Genomic DNA, 13,602 nt, shown 5'->3' with positions numbered 1-13,602 from the left:
AGCCCGGAGAGAGTCAGCTCCGAGCGGCCCCTCTGCCGCCACCGAGCCGCGCGGGGGAAGGGAGGGACGGGGCGCCCCTGCTGCTGGGCTGAGCCCCGGTCCTCGCCTCCCCGGCCCCCCCGGCCCCAGCGCGGCGCAAAGGCCCCGGCGCGGGGCAGCAGGGTGCCGGCTCCCGGCGAAAGGCAGCGCCGCCGACGGAACCGCTCGGACCCCAGCGGCAGCTGCCCTTCCACCCAGCCGCATAGGCCGAGATTCACATCCAGACTAGATACTTCGATATTGCAGACACCTCCTTGCTGATGCACCGTATATCTTCCGGGTAGAAAAGAAAGGAAATATTTCTTAATGCCTTTGCTGTTTGCACAGATTATGGGTATTTTATCAGACTGTGGTGCCCCAGGTCTGCACAGGACATCTATCATTTTCAAGCATATTTTAGTGTCTTCATATTAAAGACAGGCTAGATATGAATGAATAAAATATAGCAGGCTGTGGGAGGTTTGGGGTCTAATTCGCAAAGGGAGTATTCGGGATCCTTTACAGGTGCTCCTGTGTTCAGCAAGCTCTCAGCCACTGATTTACTGACCTAGAAAGCCCAAACTCCTTTCCAACAAGTGAAAGAAGAAATTATGATCACAGGAGCATACTTAAAAAAAAAAAGGGAAAAGAAAGAAGAAAGAAAGAAAAAAGAAATCTTTTTGAAGTTTCGGCATCCTTCTAAGCTATTTTCCACTTGTCAGGCTCTATCCACATCTAAAATCCATCATCCCTGTGCAAATGAGTCTCGTTTAAGGAGAAGAAAAAAGAGTCAGTCCAACCCATGCTGCAGAGCAACATTTGCTGCTGTTTACAGAATAATTCTAGTCCCAACTCTGGCCAAGTTTGTGCGTCCTCCTTCCCCAGCACCTTTTGTGTGGAGATTTATTTACACAAAATATTCTACAGATCATCAGCAACAAATCCCCGCAGGTGACAACACTGTGCATTTCTAGTGCATTTCTCAGGAAGAAACGAGAAGCTCCATTAAAAATAAAAAGGAGAAACTATCACACTTTTAAACGATTTCCTTTTAAAACATACAAAATCGAACGCTTGAAAATATTTTTCTGTTTTTAAAATTTTAAATCAACAGGAAATCCCGTTTGATTTCCAAAATCTCTGACACTTTTTGCCACATAAATTAATCGGTTGTTGGTTTAATGATAAATAGTTTAAGCAAAGAAGCCTTCCTTTCTCAAGGAAGATCTCTTAAGCTGCAGTTAGAGGGTCTAAGCAAAAATTAAAAGAGCAAAAAATCAGAGGGCAATAATTTTGAAAACGAATTTTAAAAAACGCAGTTAAAGATGGTGTATTTAGGAAGCCAGGGAGCAATAAGACTTTCTCCGGCTGTGCTCCTATCCAGGACAGATGCTGCTGGCTGGGTTTACAGGTCCTTTGAATCTGAGCATTTGCCCTGCATAGGGAGACAGCGGAAGGACAATTAACTTCTAATCCCTTCGAAAAGTAAACATTTTAAAACGGGCAAAACGCGTATTTTCTGGATGTTTTAAAGCTCACTGTTACTCAGGAAAACGCTAGTTACACCTTTTATCAGCCTGCACCACTGGGACTGCTACTGACTTTTGCGCTATTTCCAGTACGATCAGCAATTAGGTAAACAAATAATAGATGGCAGTTTTGTTCCTGAGATGTGTTTGCTAGTTAGAGATGCGCTTTTTCTCCCGGCCATTTTCAGTGCAAACCCCTCAGTTTCGCCTCCGCGGTTACTTTGTCTCTAGGCGCAAAACACGCGCAGCCGCATCCTTCCGCCCCCGCCGCCTCCCCCGGCGCGGAAAGCCCTCGGCGTGGCCAGGGCGCTGCGCTGGCTCCTGGTTACACTTACACACACACACACACACACACACTCACACACACACACACACACACACACACACACACACACACACACACACTCACACTCACACACCTTCCTCCCCGTCCCCTCCACCGCTTTTTCCGCGGCGGAAAGGCGGGAGCCAAGCGCAGCCCAGAGCTGCACGTCCCAGGCAGCCGCGCACGCACGGGGCTACAGCCCGAAACGAGCCGGAGCAAACTTGGCCTCCACCTAACGCCTCCCCCCTTCCCGGGGAAGGGAGAAGAAGAAGAAAAAGTTAAAGGCAAATCTACGCCCTATGCGACATATCTGAACTTCATAGATTAAAAACCAACCAAACAAAATCGAAACAACAGAAAACCCTGCAAACAAAGTTGGAGCAGACGACAACGAAAGAGGCAAAGGAGTTTCATCTTCAGCATCGACGGGGCTGGCAGAGCACACGGTGTACGGACACACCGGTCCGGAGCAAACCCCACCGCCTCTGCCTTGAATGCTTCTAATAGAATCACGATCCGAATATTTTATTTTGTCCAAAAACTTTTTCCTGTCGCGCACAAGGAGCTCGGCTGGGAAGGCTCCGTGACCACAGCAGCTCTGGTGGGCAGCTACCCGGCCCACGAGGAGCGAGGGGAAGAGGGGTAGGGACGGGGGGGGGGGGAGGGGGGGGCAGGAGACTACTGGAACTCCCTTGCCTGAAAAACTGCAATACTGCTGTGGGGATGTTCAGCGAGGAAACACCTCAGAAAGTCAGCAGCTGAATGCGGAGAACCCGAGAGCCAGCGTTTCTGCAGAGCCTGCAGGCTTGTGGCTGTCGCCAGCTTTGCTCCCTTTCCTCCCGCTGCTCTCAGTGAGGAGCTGCAGGGCTGCGACTCGAGGACAGGGAAGGTTTGGAAGAGAGGTGTTGCTGGTTTGCGAGTCTTCCCAGAGCCGCAGCTGATGAAGGAAACTCCAGCCTGACTTGTCACTGCGGGAGCCGTCCCGGGGCTGCCCGCAGCACCTGCTTCCCGCAGCCCTGCCAGCGCCCTGCCCGGGCTGCGCGGCCCCGCGCCCGCCCCCGCGCCCCTCCAGCCGCCCCTCGGCCGGTCCCCCGGAAACCGCCACCTCTTCTTCATCCCTCTCTTCCCTTCCTTCCAAAACTCTGAGGTGCAAGAGCTCAGCAAAAGGGCAGAATAATTCACCCATCAGCAGCCTTTAAGAATGTAGCTACTAAAGAAAATTCACAGCTCTCTGAAGTGCTAACTTACAATCTCTGGTTTCCAGATTTTATTTCAGGCTACACTCCCCCTTCTCCCCCCTCCTTAACCAGATGACCTTGCTTCAAAACATTTTATTTCCAGCTGAAGTGAAAAATGCTAACATATTAGCTTCTGTAATTGCAATTTGACAGCACTTGATCTCAATAATTATGCTGCAGCTAAACTATTATTAACGGTTTAAGCTAAAATAAACGGAAATCCCCCTTTGGAAGCGAACAGAAACAAACCTTTTAAACCGTTCTTGGGGGGGAAATGGGATCTCTTACCTGCGTTGTAGGCTGCCAGGTCTGCCCCAGGCCCTGGGCTCTTCCTCTTCCTGGGTCTCCCCTTCTGGACAGTCCCCACGCCGTTGTAATAAGGCAGTCCCAAAGTATTGGCAGAGCCCGCTCCCAGTGCTGGGCCCTTCCCAGCGGCTACATCCGAGTGATTGAAATGCACCTGGTACTCCCCCTGGATGAGAGTCTCGAAATGGAGGCGGCAATACACCAGATTGTCTTTCATGCCAAAGTGGTCGCCGGTGGTCAGCATCTTGTTGCAAGTGGTGCAAGTAAAGCAATTTAAGTGATATACCAAATCCCTGGCCCTCATGACCATCTCGGAGGCAGAAATCCCCAGGTGACATCTCGCACATCTCTGCACCGAAAACCTCCTGCAAAACAGAACGGCCAGAGGAGACGGTGAGAGGCGCATCCCGCCTCCGCCGGGGCCGCCCGGAAGGCGGCGGGGCAGAGGGGCTGGCGGGCCCCGGGCGGCCGCCCGAGCCGGGGCGCTTGCGAAGGGGCTTCGCCCGCCAGCCGGGCGGCCCCGCGGGCCGGGGGCCGCTTCCCCCCTCGCAGCGCACCCCCCGGGGACCCGGCTCCCGCCCCGCCAGCCGCAGCCGGGAGAAGGCGCTGCCCCCGCCCCCGCCCCGGCCCGCGGCGGCTCCGCGGCTCCCGGCGGCAGCGAGGCAGCGCCGCCGGCCCCGCTCCCGGCCGGGCTGGCAGCGCGCCCGGCGCCGAGCCGCGTCCCCCCGGCGCGGGCACGGCCCTCCCGCGGTCCCCCCTCCCGGAGGGGCTCCGGGAGCCCGCTGCCCGCCGCGGGGACCGTGCGCCCGGCGGTCCGCTGTGCTCGGCGCGGGGCGCCGGCCGCGGGCAGGCTGTACCTGTAGTAATCCTCTTTGCAGTAGATGCTGCCGTCCTTGCTGAAGCAGGTGAGCTCGGACTCCAGGTTGAGTTTACATTCACAGCACTTCAGGCAGCGCATGTGCCACTGCTTATCCACAGCCAGGAGGTAATAGCGGTCGGAGATCTTCCCCCCGCAGCCGGCGCACAGGGCGGCCCGGTCACTGCTGATGGACGGCATGGTCTGCTGGGGAAACAACCGCAGGCCGTTAGCGAGAGGCAGAAACCCGTGCGCGCTGCGGAGCCTCCCCCTCCCCCTGCCCCGCCGCCGCCGGGGCCGGGCTTCTCCGCTGCCCTCGCGGGGGCTCGGCCGGCGCGGCGGGGAGCGGCGCAGCGGCGCGGGGGCTCCGAGGCCGCGGCACCGCGGGTCCCCAGGGTCCCGCAGCCGGCGGCAGCCCCCTCCCCGCAGGAGGGACGGGATTTGGGGAAGGAAGGTGAAACAAGAAGAAAAACAACCTGGGGCTTAGGGAAGACGTCCGAGGGAGACCCGGGAATCTCTTTTTGTGGATTTGCCAGTCCCAGAACAAGCGGAAAAGGTGCCGTTCAATAAACAGGCGCAATAAGCACAGAGCAGGGCAAATCGCAGAGAGTTAATTTTAAAATTTATTATTGTGAATACACGGAGAGTGCCTGCATGGCTAAGGCTCCGTGAGCGCCTGTATGTGAAGCGTGTGTGTGTGTATTTTCCTAGCTATAAAATTCCGGGTGAATTACGATCAAACCCCCTAGTAGTCAGGGAGCTACAGACACGGCTCGCTCTGCAAGTTGGTTGCAAACAAACGTACCCAAACCTGCTGTAACCCAAAGCACTACAGGGACCAGTAAATAAAACTGCGGAGGAGATGGGCATTACTAAATCCGAGGTGCAGAATGTTTTGTCAGGAAACGAAATAGTGGGAAATGTGTAGGCAAGAAAGTAGGAAAAAACAACAGAGCACGTTAGATTATGCTGGGATAAACTTGGAAGCAATAAAACTAAATGTAACCCCTATATAATTTAATAGTTTAGTGTCAAATCACAACCCAATCGAAACTCCCCGCAAAAAAACAAATACAAACATATTCTGTCAACATCTACTGAAAAAAAAAGAAGAAAAAATATCGAAAACCATTCAAGCACTCTTATTTATTTTATCCGGCACCTTAAAACAGTACTCAAGAGAAAAGGTTCAGGCGCGGAGGGGAATTTACGGCAGCGCTGGCAGCGCGCTGCTGCCCATGTCCCTCTGAACTCGCTCTGCCCCGGGCACCGCGCTCGGGACCCTGCGCAGCCCGGTCGGGGCAGCCCAGCCCGACACGGCGCTTTGGACGGGCGTGACAAACGCACCGGTCCGGTCTGATCCGGGAGGGAGGCTGTTTGTTTACCTTTGCCTCCTCTAGAGCCGTAAGTCCTCGCGCAAAGCAAAAGGAGAGAAGACAGCTAATAGGGGGAGAACCGAAAGAAAATGAAGCTATTTTTTCAGCATATGCTACACTGATTGCTTTCATGCAACACTTGCACAGATCACAAAATCCCGTCGCTATTAGCACTATTGCTTCTCTTTTACCACGTCCACTTTCAGAACTGCAAGTAAATAAAATTATAGCTCCGTATTAGCATGTTGTCCACACAACTCCACTGATAGCTTGTTCCTTTAAAGCGTTAACTAACCTCTGATTAGTGATCGTTTTAAAACCAAAGTAGTTTCTTGTAAATCCACTTTAAGTAAAATACAGCTTTTCTGCTTGGCTTTTCCGGTGACAACAATATTCTGAGATCCAGAAATGGTATTTAAGGATTCAGTATTTTATCCCACTGCTTACTATATACACATGTGTATGCATACACATTATATATAGATATATAAAGGTATCATACCACAATATTTATTCTAGTAAAGATCATTTGATATTGTTTAATTGTACGAACAAATACTAACTTTTCCAAAGAAAACTAAAACCGTTCAGAATGTTTTATCCTTGTAGTATAAGGCTCTCTTTCAGCCGATATTTCAGGATTGTATAATCTTACTGTTTACTTTTAAGTAAATTTCGACATAATATGAAAAGAAATAACACACACTGATGAAGTTTTAAAAACCGTGAACAGATACGTTTGTTACACATGTCCATATCAGCTTACAAGACAGCATTTAACCAAAATACGGAGTCTTTGCACTTCAAAATCATCATTTCTCCTTTACAAAAAGTAACATACAGAAAATGTTGAATCAGTTAACACACTTCAGAAATCTCTTCCGCTTTGCTAGGTTAACTCGAATCAGAAGGATGCACCTTTTTATTGTATAAACGTGCCAGTATACAACTACCACACATCAGCAGACACAAGATAAAAAGTGATGAAAGTTATAAAAATGTGCATCCATTCGTATCCCTGAAACACACCTTCTAGTTCTAGTTCTCGTTTCCAAAGCCAATATTCATATATATTACTATTATAAACGATCATAATTTTAAAACACGATAGATTTTTTTAATGCTATAATGGCTACCTCAATGTAGCCATCCCACCTGAAAAATAATACAGAAGTGGATTCTTTGGTGCTTGTCTTTCCATTCTGCAGACAAAAATCTCGCTGTGCCAAAATGTTATCTGTATAAAAGCGTACTTTGCCTCTTCCCCAAAACTTTAGAAGGCCGGACAGGCTGGGGGAAGGGAAGGAGTTCCTGGACGCTACCAAAAGGCTGGTCTCTATTTCTGCTTTCTCGCAAGAGCAGTACCGTTCATTTCACCCAAGCATTACTATTAGTATGCATATTATTAATAATTAACAGTTTCATGCCTTGCCCCATGTCTTAGCTTAATCTTTCGGGGTACCCTTATGCTTAAATTTCCTTCTGATCTAGTATTTTGCATAGGTTCCCCCCCGATCCGTTATTTTAAGGGAAATCTTTGAGGGGTTCATTAAGTTTAAGGGGTTGAATGACTCTCCCACTCCTTCGCCTCCTACCGTTTCGGTCTCTCCCCTGTCTATAGCCGAGCTGATGGCCGGCGCTTCGCTTTTGGCTCTCCGATCCATCTCGTCGATGACCCCATGCATCTCCGAGCCGGACAAACTGTGGAAAAGCATCGCTGAGGAAGCGGAGGAGGAGGCCCCGAGTTGCTGCTGCTGCTGACAGTTGTCGGGGTCCCTGCAGGAGCCCAGGACTTGCATTAACCGGAGCCCTCCCCCATGCATCTAGCGCGGCCGCCTCGTCGCTCGGCGGCTCCGGGCTCTCCGCCCCGGCAAGGCTCTCCGGAGCGCGGCGCAGGCACAGGTCCGAGGAGCTCGAGGGGCTGGGGCGCAGCAAAGGCGGGCGAGGGGGCGAGGGAGAAGGGGACAACTGGTGGTGTAGGCTTCGGGGCTCGGCTCTAGTCTGTTGCGTGGCCCCGGCACATCCCTCTAGGAGACTTCTTCAGTGCGGGGCTCATTGCCCCAGGTGCCGGCCCAGCTGGCGGAAGGCTGGGCAGGTTTACGGTCGGGAGGGGTTAATAAATAATAGAAATACAAAAAATCAAACCATCTTCCGTGGGAAATAAATAAAAAAAACAACGACAAGCCCACTACATCGTACTGTGCGGGACTGAGAGGAGGAAAGCGGGGAGAGGGAGAGGCGGCAGCGGGCGGAGAGCAGGCTGGTGCCGCAGGAGGACGGGGCGGACGCCCCCCGCGCGCACTCACAGTCCGGAGGGCTGGCAGCGGCTGCGGCTCGGGGGCAAAGTTTGCTCCCGGCCCCGCTCCTCCCCCACCCCGCGGGAGCTCATTGGGAAAAGAAAAAGCCACGGGGAAGGAGGAAGAGTTGGACGGGCACCAGATGGGACGGGCACTCGCGGCCCCCCTCTCTCCTTAAAGCGGCGCGGGCGGCGGGGCCCGGCGGCTGGCGGGGCGGCCGCGCCGCGGGTGCGCGCAGCGGCGGAGCCGGAGCCGCCGCCCGGCGCGGTGCCTGCGAGCGGGAGCGGCGCGTCTGCGGCCGGGCGCCGCGCGAGGCTCCGCGCCTTTTCTACGGCCCCTCTGACATCATGTCCTGCCCCGCCGCCATTGGCTGCCGCCGCGCCCGGGCCCGCCGGCATGTGCTCGGGGCTGGGAGGCGCGCGGGGGCGCGGGCCAACGCCGCCGGCGCCGCACGGAGGGGCGCGCGCTGCCCGCCCGCTGCCCGCCCGCTGCCCGCGCTGCGCCCGCTGCGCCCTGGGGCCGGCGGCGGCGCGGGGGAAGCGGGTCAGAAGTTTGTTTACACTGCGAGAGCGCGAGAGCGAAGACGTTCCTGGGGCACCGCGCGCAGCCGGCCGCGCTCGCTCTGCCCAGAGACACATTCACGGCTACAGTATAATAATTCGCGCCGCTCAGTTCCGCGAAGCCTTCCGCGACCGAGGCGTCTCGCTTTTCTTATTTCCTAGCAAACTGTATGAAAGCCAGGCCCAGAGGTCCCCGGGGAAGACAAAGGGGACACAACGGGAAACGCGCATGATGTCTAAATATTTATCCAGTAGGTGGGTAGTAAGGAAGGACTAATTAATATTACAGATGCCCAATATCATGCTTCTAACCGTGTTAGTAAAGGTAGCACAAAGGAAAGTAAGCCTGGATGTACTTCCAGATCAGAAGACACGCTGCGCGTCCACGACTGCAACTTACTACATCACTTAGGATTTTAGTGTTGCGTGTTGCTTACTGCAATAGCGCCCTGCCTCTTACAGGTGCAGTAAAGCTAAGAACATTATCTTTACTAAAACTGGAATTACTCCTTTTATATTACAACTTTCCTGGGTTTATGTGTTCTGTGAGCGTTCTTATAATAAATTTGGCTTTTTACCACCTGTATGAATTGCTCCAAGTAGTCAAATACATTTGCAGGTCACAGAGGAGAGTAAGGTGTCTCTCGCAGGAATGGATACGAAATAGCCACAGGACCCCTCAAGGTCATACAGAACACAAGCTGATCTGGCATCCGTGGGAACTACCCAAAGACTGTCCTAAAACCAGAGCTCGAAAACAATGGAAACTCATGTTTTCATTCAGATTAGAAAGTGCAACAGAATTATTAGAGCTGTATAATATTTACGTTGGTAGAAACAATGTATGCCTTCTTCCCCTAAATTGCAAGACATTCCAAATACCATCTGTGACGGGTGATATGCCTCCAATAATGGAGAAGTGGAATCGAGCTCACCTAACACCATGATCACCATGTGTTGCTGTGGGACACCTTGGTATCGCCTTTACTTACACAATTTGCTGTATATAGCCCTATATCTGCACACTCTAATATCCTTAGGTATTTCAATACCGGTTTAATTTCCTATCACATAACTGATTACATATTTTGTCTATATATTCAGAGTTTAAAAAGGTCACGGATTCATACACTTTATCTGACATTGCTAATTATCAAAAAGATTTTATATATTTTATGTAATTAAAATATAATATTTTATATGCCTGTATTGCCTGAGTGGCAGGAACCAATAATACCAATAGCATGATAAAAAGGTATGGCATGACCTCCAGTTCACAGGCTATCTCTGATTATCTTTTTAATGGATATGCAAACACAAGAAGACATCCAACCCTTGCTACCAAAACACAAGGAAAGTAGCAGAATGTAAACACAAAGCTGCTAATGTACACACTGACACATGAATGACATTTACATTGTTCTGAATAAAATCCGGCATATCATTGAATAATGAGCTACAGAAAAATTGCTATAGCAAAATAATCTTTTAGAATCAAATATGGGTGCATCCGAAAGCAGAGTTTTTTCATTAAAAGAAAAAAAGTGCAGCTAATAATAAAGTCTTTTAACCTGTATTTTGTTATAGGTGACAGGTGAACAAATCACAGGTCTTGAGTTTCTCTACCCTGCCTCTCTTGGTAACGTCATCTCCAGTACCATCTGCTACCTACCAGACAAACAGACCAACCACATAATGAGGTACCAGCTTCCACCCAGCTACCGTGACTAAATCAGAACAAAAGAATCAACGCCTCCTTCAACAAAGGAACACAAGTCTAAGCTGTCTTTGCTAATTGCTGGGTTTCAGGTTGTCTGTTACAGATTTTAAGTGAACTACAAACTTCCATCAATACTTTCTAGCTGTTGGATAAAGGTACTAAGAATAAGAGATAAATGGAAGCAAAAGGTAAGAGAGAAGAGAAGAAAGCTTAGAAAATAAGTAACTACTTATGGTAATTTAAAGGCTGTGGAATAATATAAACATGAAAGACCAGGGGGCAGAGTGATTGATATCTCATATGTTTTTGATGCCCCTATGGTTATTAGACTGCAATATATGGGAACATACAATAAACTATGAATTAAAATGTAATTGTAGCTTCAGGCATCTTCTTCATTGTCTGCTGTGGTGTTATGTCTTCATGCACCGTGATTGACAAGGTGTAATTAATCATCTTACTCAGTTGTAAATATGGGCACCCTTCACAGTAGGCATCAGGAAGTGTGTACCAGCAAAGGAAGCAATAGTTGACGCTGATATACCATTAAATCAAAATCAGAACGCTTATATGTTCAGAAATGTGTGTTTGGTGTGATGCTGTTATCATTTATTTCTAAAATACTGTACCAACAGATTTACTTGATTTGCAAGTTAACTACAACATTAACTGGTTTTATTTATTTTGTCTCTTCTTCATTTTTATAGGCAGTGATGTTGTTCTCCTAAAATGTGAGACAGTTTGCTTCTTGTCAGCAAGTGGAGCTCAGTTCTTCATCTCCCTGAGCTGCTGGAGAGAGACTAGCATGCTTCAGATTCAGTTGCTCTATAGCCTGACTTGAAATGATTCAAGGAAATTATTACTCCATTCATATATCACTTTTTACACTCCTTATATAACAAATGAGACACTTTGGGTCGTTTTAAAGCGGAAGAGAATAATGAAATAATCTTATTAAGAAACACCATACAGTTTAAGAATAGGACATTCTTGTCACAGATGCTGTCCCCAAACTGTAATGAATGCATTTGTAAAGATGTTTTTAGTATCCAACGGTAAGAAATATTTTATATCTGTTTCTTTTTCTAAATGATCACCTTCCTTATCCAGTTAGTGCAAAAATGGTGTATGAGTCACAGGAAATTTAAGTGGTTTGTCTCAGGAAAATTTGGTGGTATGCATTTTTTTCACACGCATAGAGCTGTTGAATGAATAACTGGCAACCCATTTAATGTCCTTTGCTTTAAAGCTGTCTAGTACATTTGCTGCTTAAAAAAATGTCTTTCAAAGCTGTTAAATATGTAACAAAAAGAGGTTGCTATCATCATTCTAACATGAACAAAGACATACAGTGAGCTGCCTCAGATACTTCCAGCACGGTATTAATTACAAACACAATAGTAAATGTAAAATTGCAAAGTTCTCAAATACCATTCCTTTGTAATACCAGCTAGTGAATGTTTTATACAAGCATACAGTAAAAATATCAGCCCAGCGATTAGCTATCAAATATTACCTAAACCAAGTATTTCGGAGAGAGTATAGAATCTATTGGAACTATACTTTTACCATTTACCCCAGACCGAGCAAGATCTGTAGCTGCCTCAGAAGCAAACCAAGCCTAAGTCAGTGTAAATAGCACACTTTAAAAAAAATGATCAGCAAAGAACGTGTTTTATTTTGATTTGAAAAACTGTCAATCACTGATAAAGAAGACCAAATAATATTATTCTATAATACTAGTTAATTGTATTTGTCTGGGAAACCAGGAATATGCACAAAAATAAGTAATAAAGTTTAAAAGGAAAATATTCAGAATGTTTTGCCCAGATGTTGTGTACTAATTGTTTGTCACTGGTACAGGCAATGGATTTCAGATAAAAATGCAAGCGTGTATCTATGTAAGTGAGACAGAAATAAGATATCTTACATATTTTAGTTTATATAGCCACAGCTATTTAAACAATTCCAAAACTGCCTCTACGGGTGTCAAAGAGGGAGGGAAATCTTCAACCACATGATCTTCTCTCCAGAGTCCTGTTAAATCCACTGAACTTAAAACAGAACAAGAAGTGTGAAATATAGGTTTGAACATGTTATGTCAGAAATGTAAAGGTTGGAAGCCTTTTTAGTAACCGATATTAATATTGTATTAAATGTTATGAAAAGGTAGGTGTTGGGGAGAGGGGCTGGCTCATGTGCAATTTTGTCAAGGTTTTTATCTGTGATTATGATTCCAGATGTATCTATTCCCTGAGGAGAAAAATGAAGTAAAGTTGGCATGTGACATGTGTTTTAAGGTGTTTGGCACAATTTCCCAAAGTGATGACAAAATGTTCATTTTTATTACAGTGAATTGGTAAAGAAAATATGATTGTGAAGGTCAGTAGCTGTATATTTTAGATAAAAGTGGAGTGTTATTTTGGAGAATATAGATTTTTGGTGGTGTCTTTAGATCTGTTTGCCTGACTCGAGCATCTACCATAGTAAATAATAGCTTAAACAGAATGATTTTTACAAAACATGAAGTGGTAATTACTAACAATTTCAGTACATTTCATGCGTAGTATATGGTAAAGATAGGAAAAATGTTTCTTTTTGCATCTAGTAACGTAGCTGTTACTTAATAGTAATTTATTTTTAATCTATTTACTACAGACTTCTTTAATGGCCATTTTGCTAATCCGGTTGCGCTACAGTTGAAGCTCAAATAACTGTAATAAAATTCTTTGTAGAAACACTTTTTACTGTAAATGGACGGATTTTTTTAATGGTGCAGTGAGGGTATTTTTTTCAGTGAAAACTATTTTGTCTAAACGCACATTAAGAATTTAGATAAGAAAGTTCCCTATGGCTAGCCAGTTCCCCTTCCCTCTTCCCTCCACACCCCTTCTGTGTGTAATAGTATCACTAATTCCATGCTGACAGCAGGGCACCCAGGGCTACATTACCAGGCAAACACTCACTCATAAACATTTTACAAGTTCAATATCAACCAATCCTCGAGGTTTTGGAGGCTGCCCTGATTGGGTACATCATGGATTTGGTAAACATGGCTACATAACAGAAATAAGGCTTGTAGAGAAAGACTCCTCTAGTACTGCCTCCTCGGAATAATCAGAGACTAAGAATATGATTCATTCCATATTTTATAAGTAAACTTCCACAGCTCTGTATCCATCTGCAAATATTCAGTGATGTGCGCAATGCATTCCTTTCTGTTCGACAGCCACATTTCTTTGTGAATTTAACCACATCACAAAGCACTTCAGATTTCTAACACAAATATTAGATGCATTTAATGTAAGGAAGCTTCCTTTATTGGAGGTGATTGGGAACATTTTGTATTTTATAGGTGTATTTAAGGGGTTAGCAGT

The 13,602-nt window shown here is 47.3% G+C and overlaps 1 protein-coding gene across 4 annotated transcripts in view; it reads right to left on the bottom strand.

Moving 5' to 3' along the window:
• LHX2 (LIM homeobox 2) overlaps positions 1-13,602 on the bottom strand; it is a 54,101-nt gene that overhangs the window by 15,853 nt on the left and 24,646 nt on the right. The window contains exons 1-3 of one of the 4 annotated variants that reach the window (XM_026100876.2): positions 7,244-8,143; positions 4,274-4,479; positions 3,399-3,781 (exon numbers count right to left, since the gene is read on the bottom strand). In XM_026100876.2, coding sequence (XP_025956661.1) covers positions 3,399-3,781; positions 4,274-4,479; positions 7,244-7,471 — 817 coding nt within the window. In that variant the 5' untranslated portion in view covers positions 7,472-8,143. The other 3 variants (XM_026100877.2, XM_026100879.2, XM_064523960.1) reach the window with 3 other exon arrangements.

The sequence above is a fragment of the Dromaius novaehollandiae genome, chromosome 20, assembly GCF_036370855.1.
Source record: "Dromaius novaehollandiae isolate bDroNov1 chromosome 20, bDroNov1.hap1, whole genome shotgun sequence".
NCBI classification, from domain to species: Eukaryota; Metazoa; Chordata; class Aves; order Casuariiformes; family Dromaiidae; genus Dromaius; species Dromaius novaehollandiae.
The sequence above is the reverse complement of the archived record's forward strand: the minus strand, read 5'-3'. Positions and strand labels throughout refer to the sequence as shown.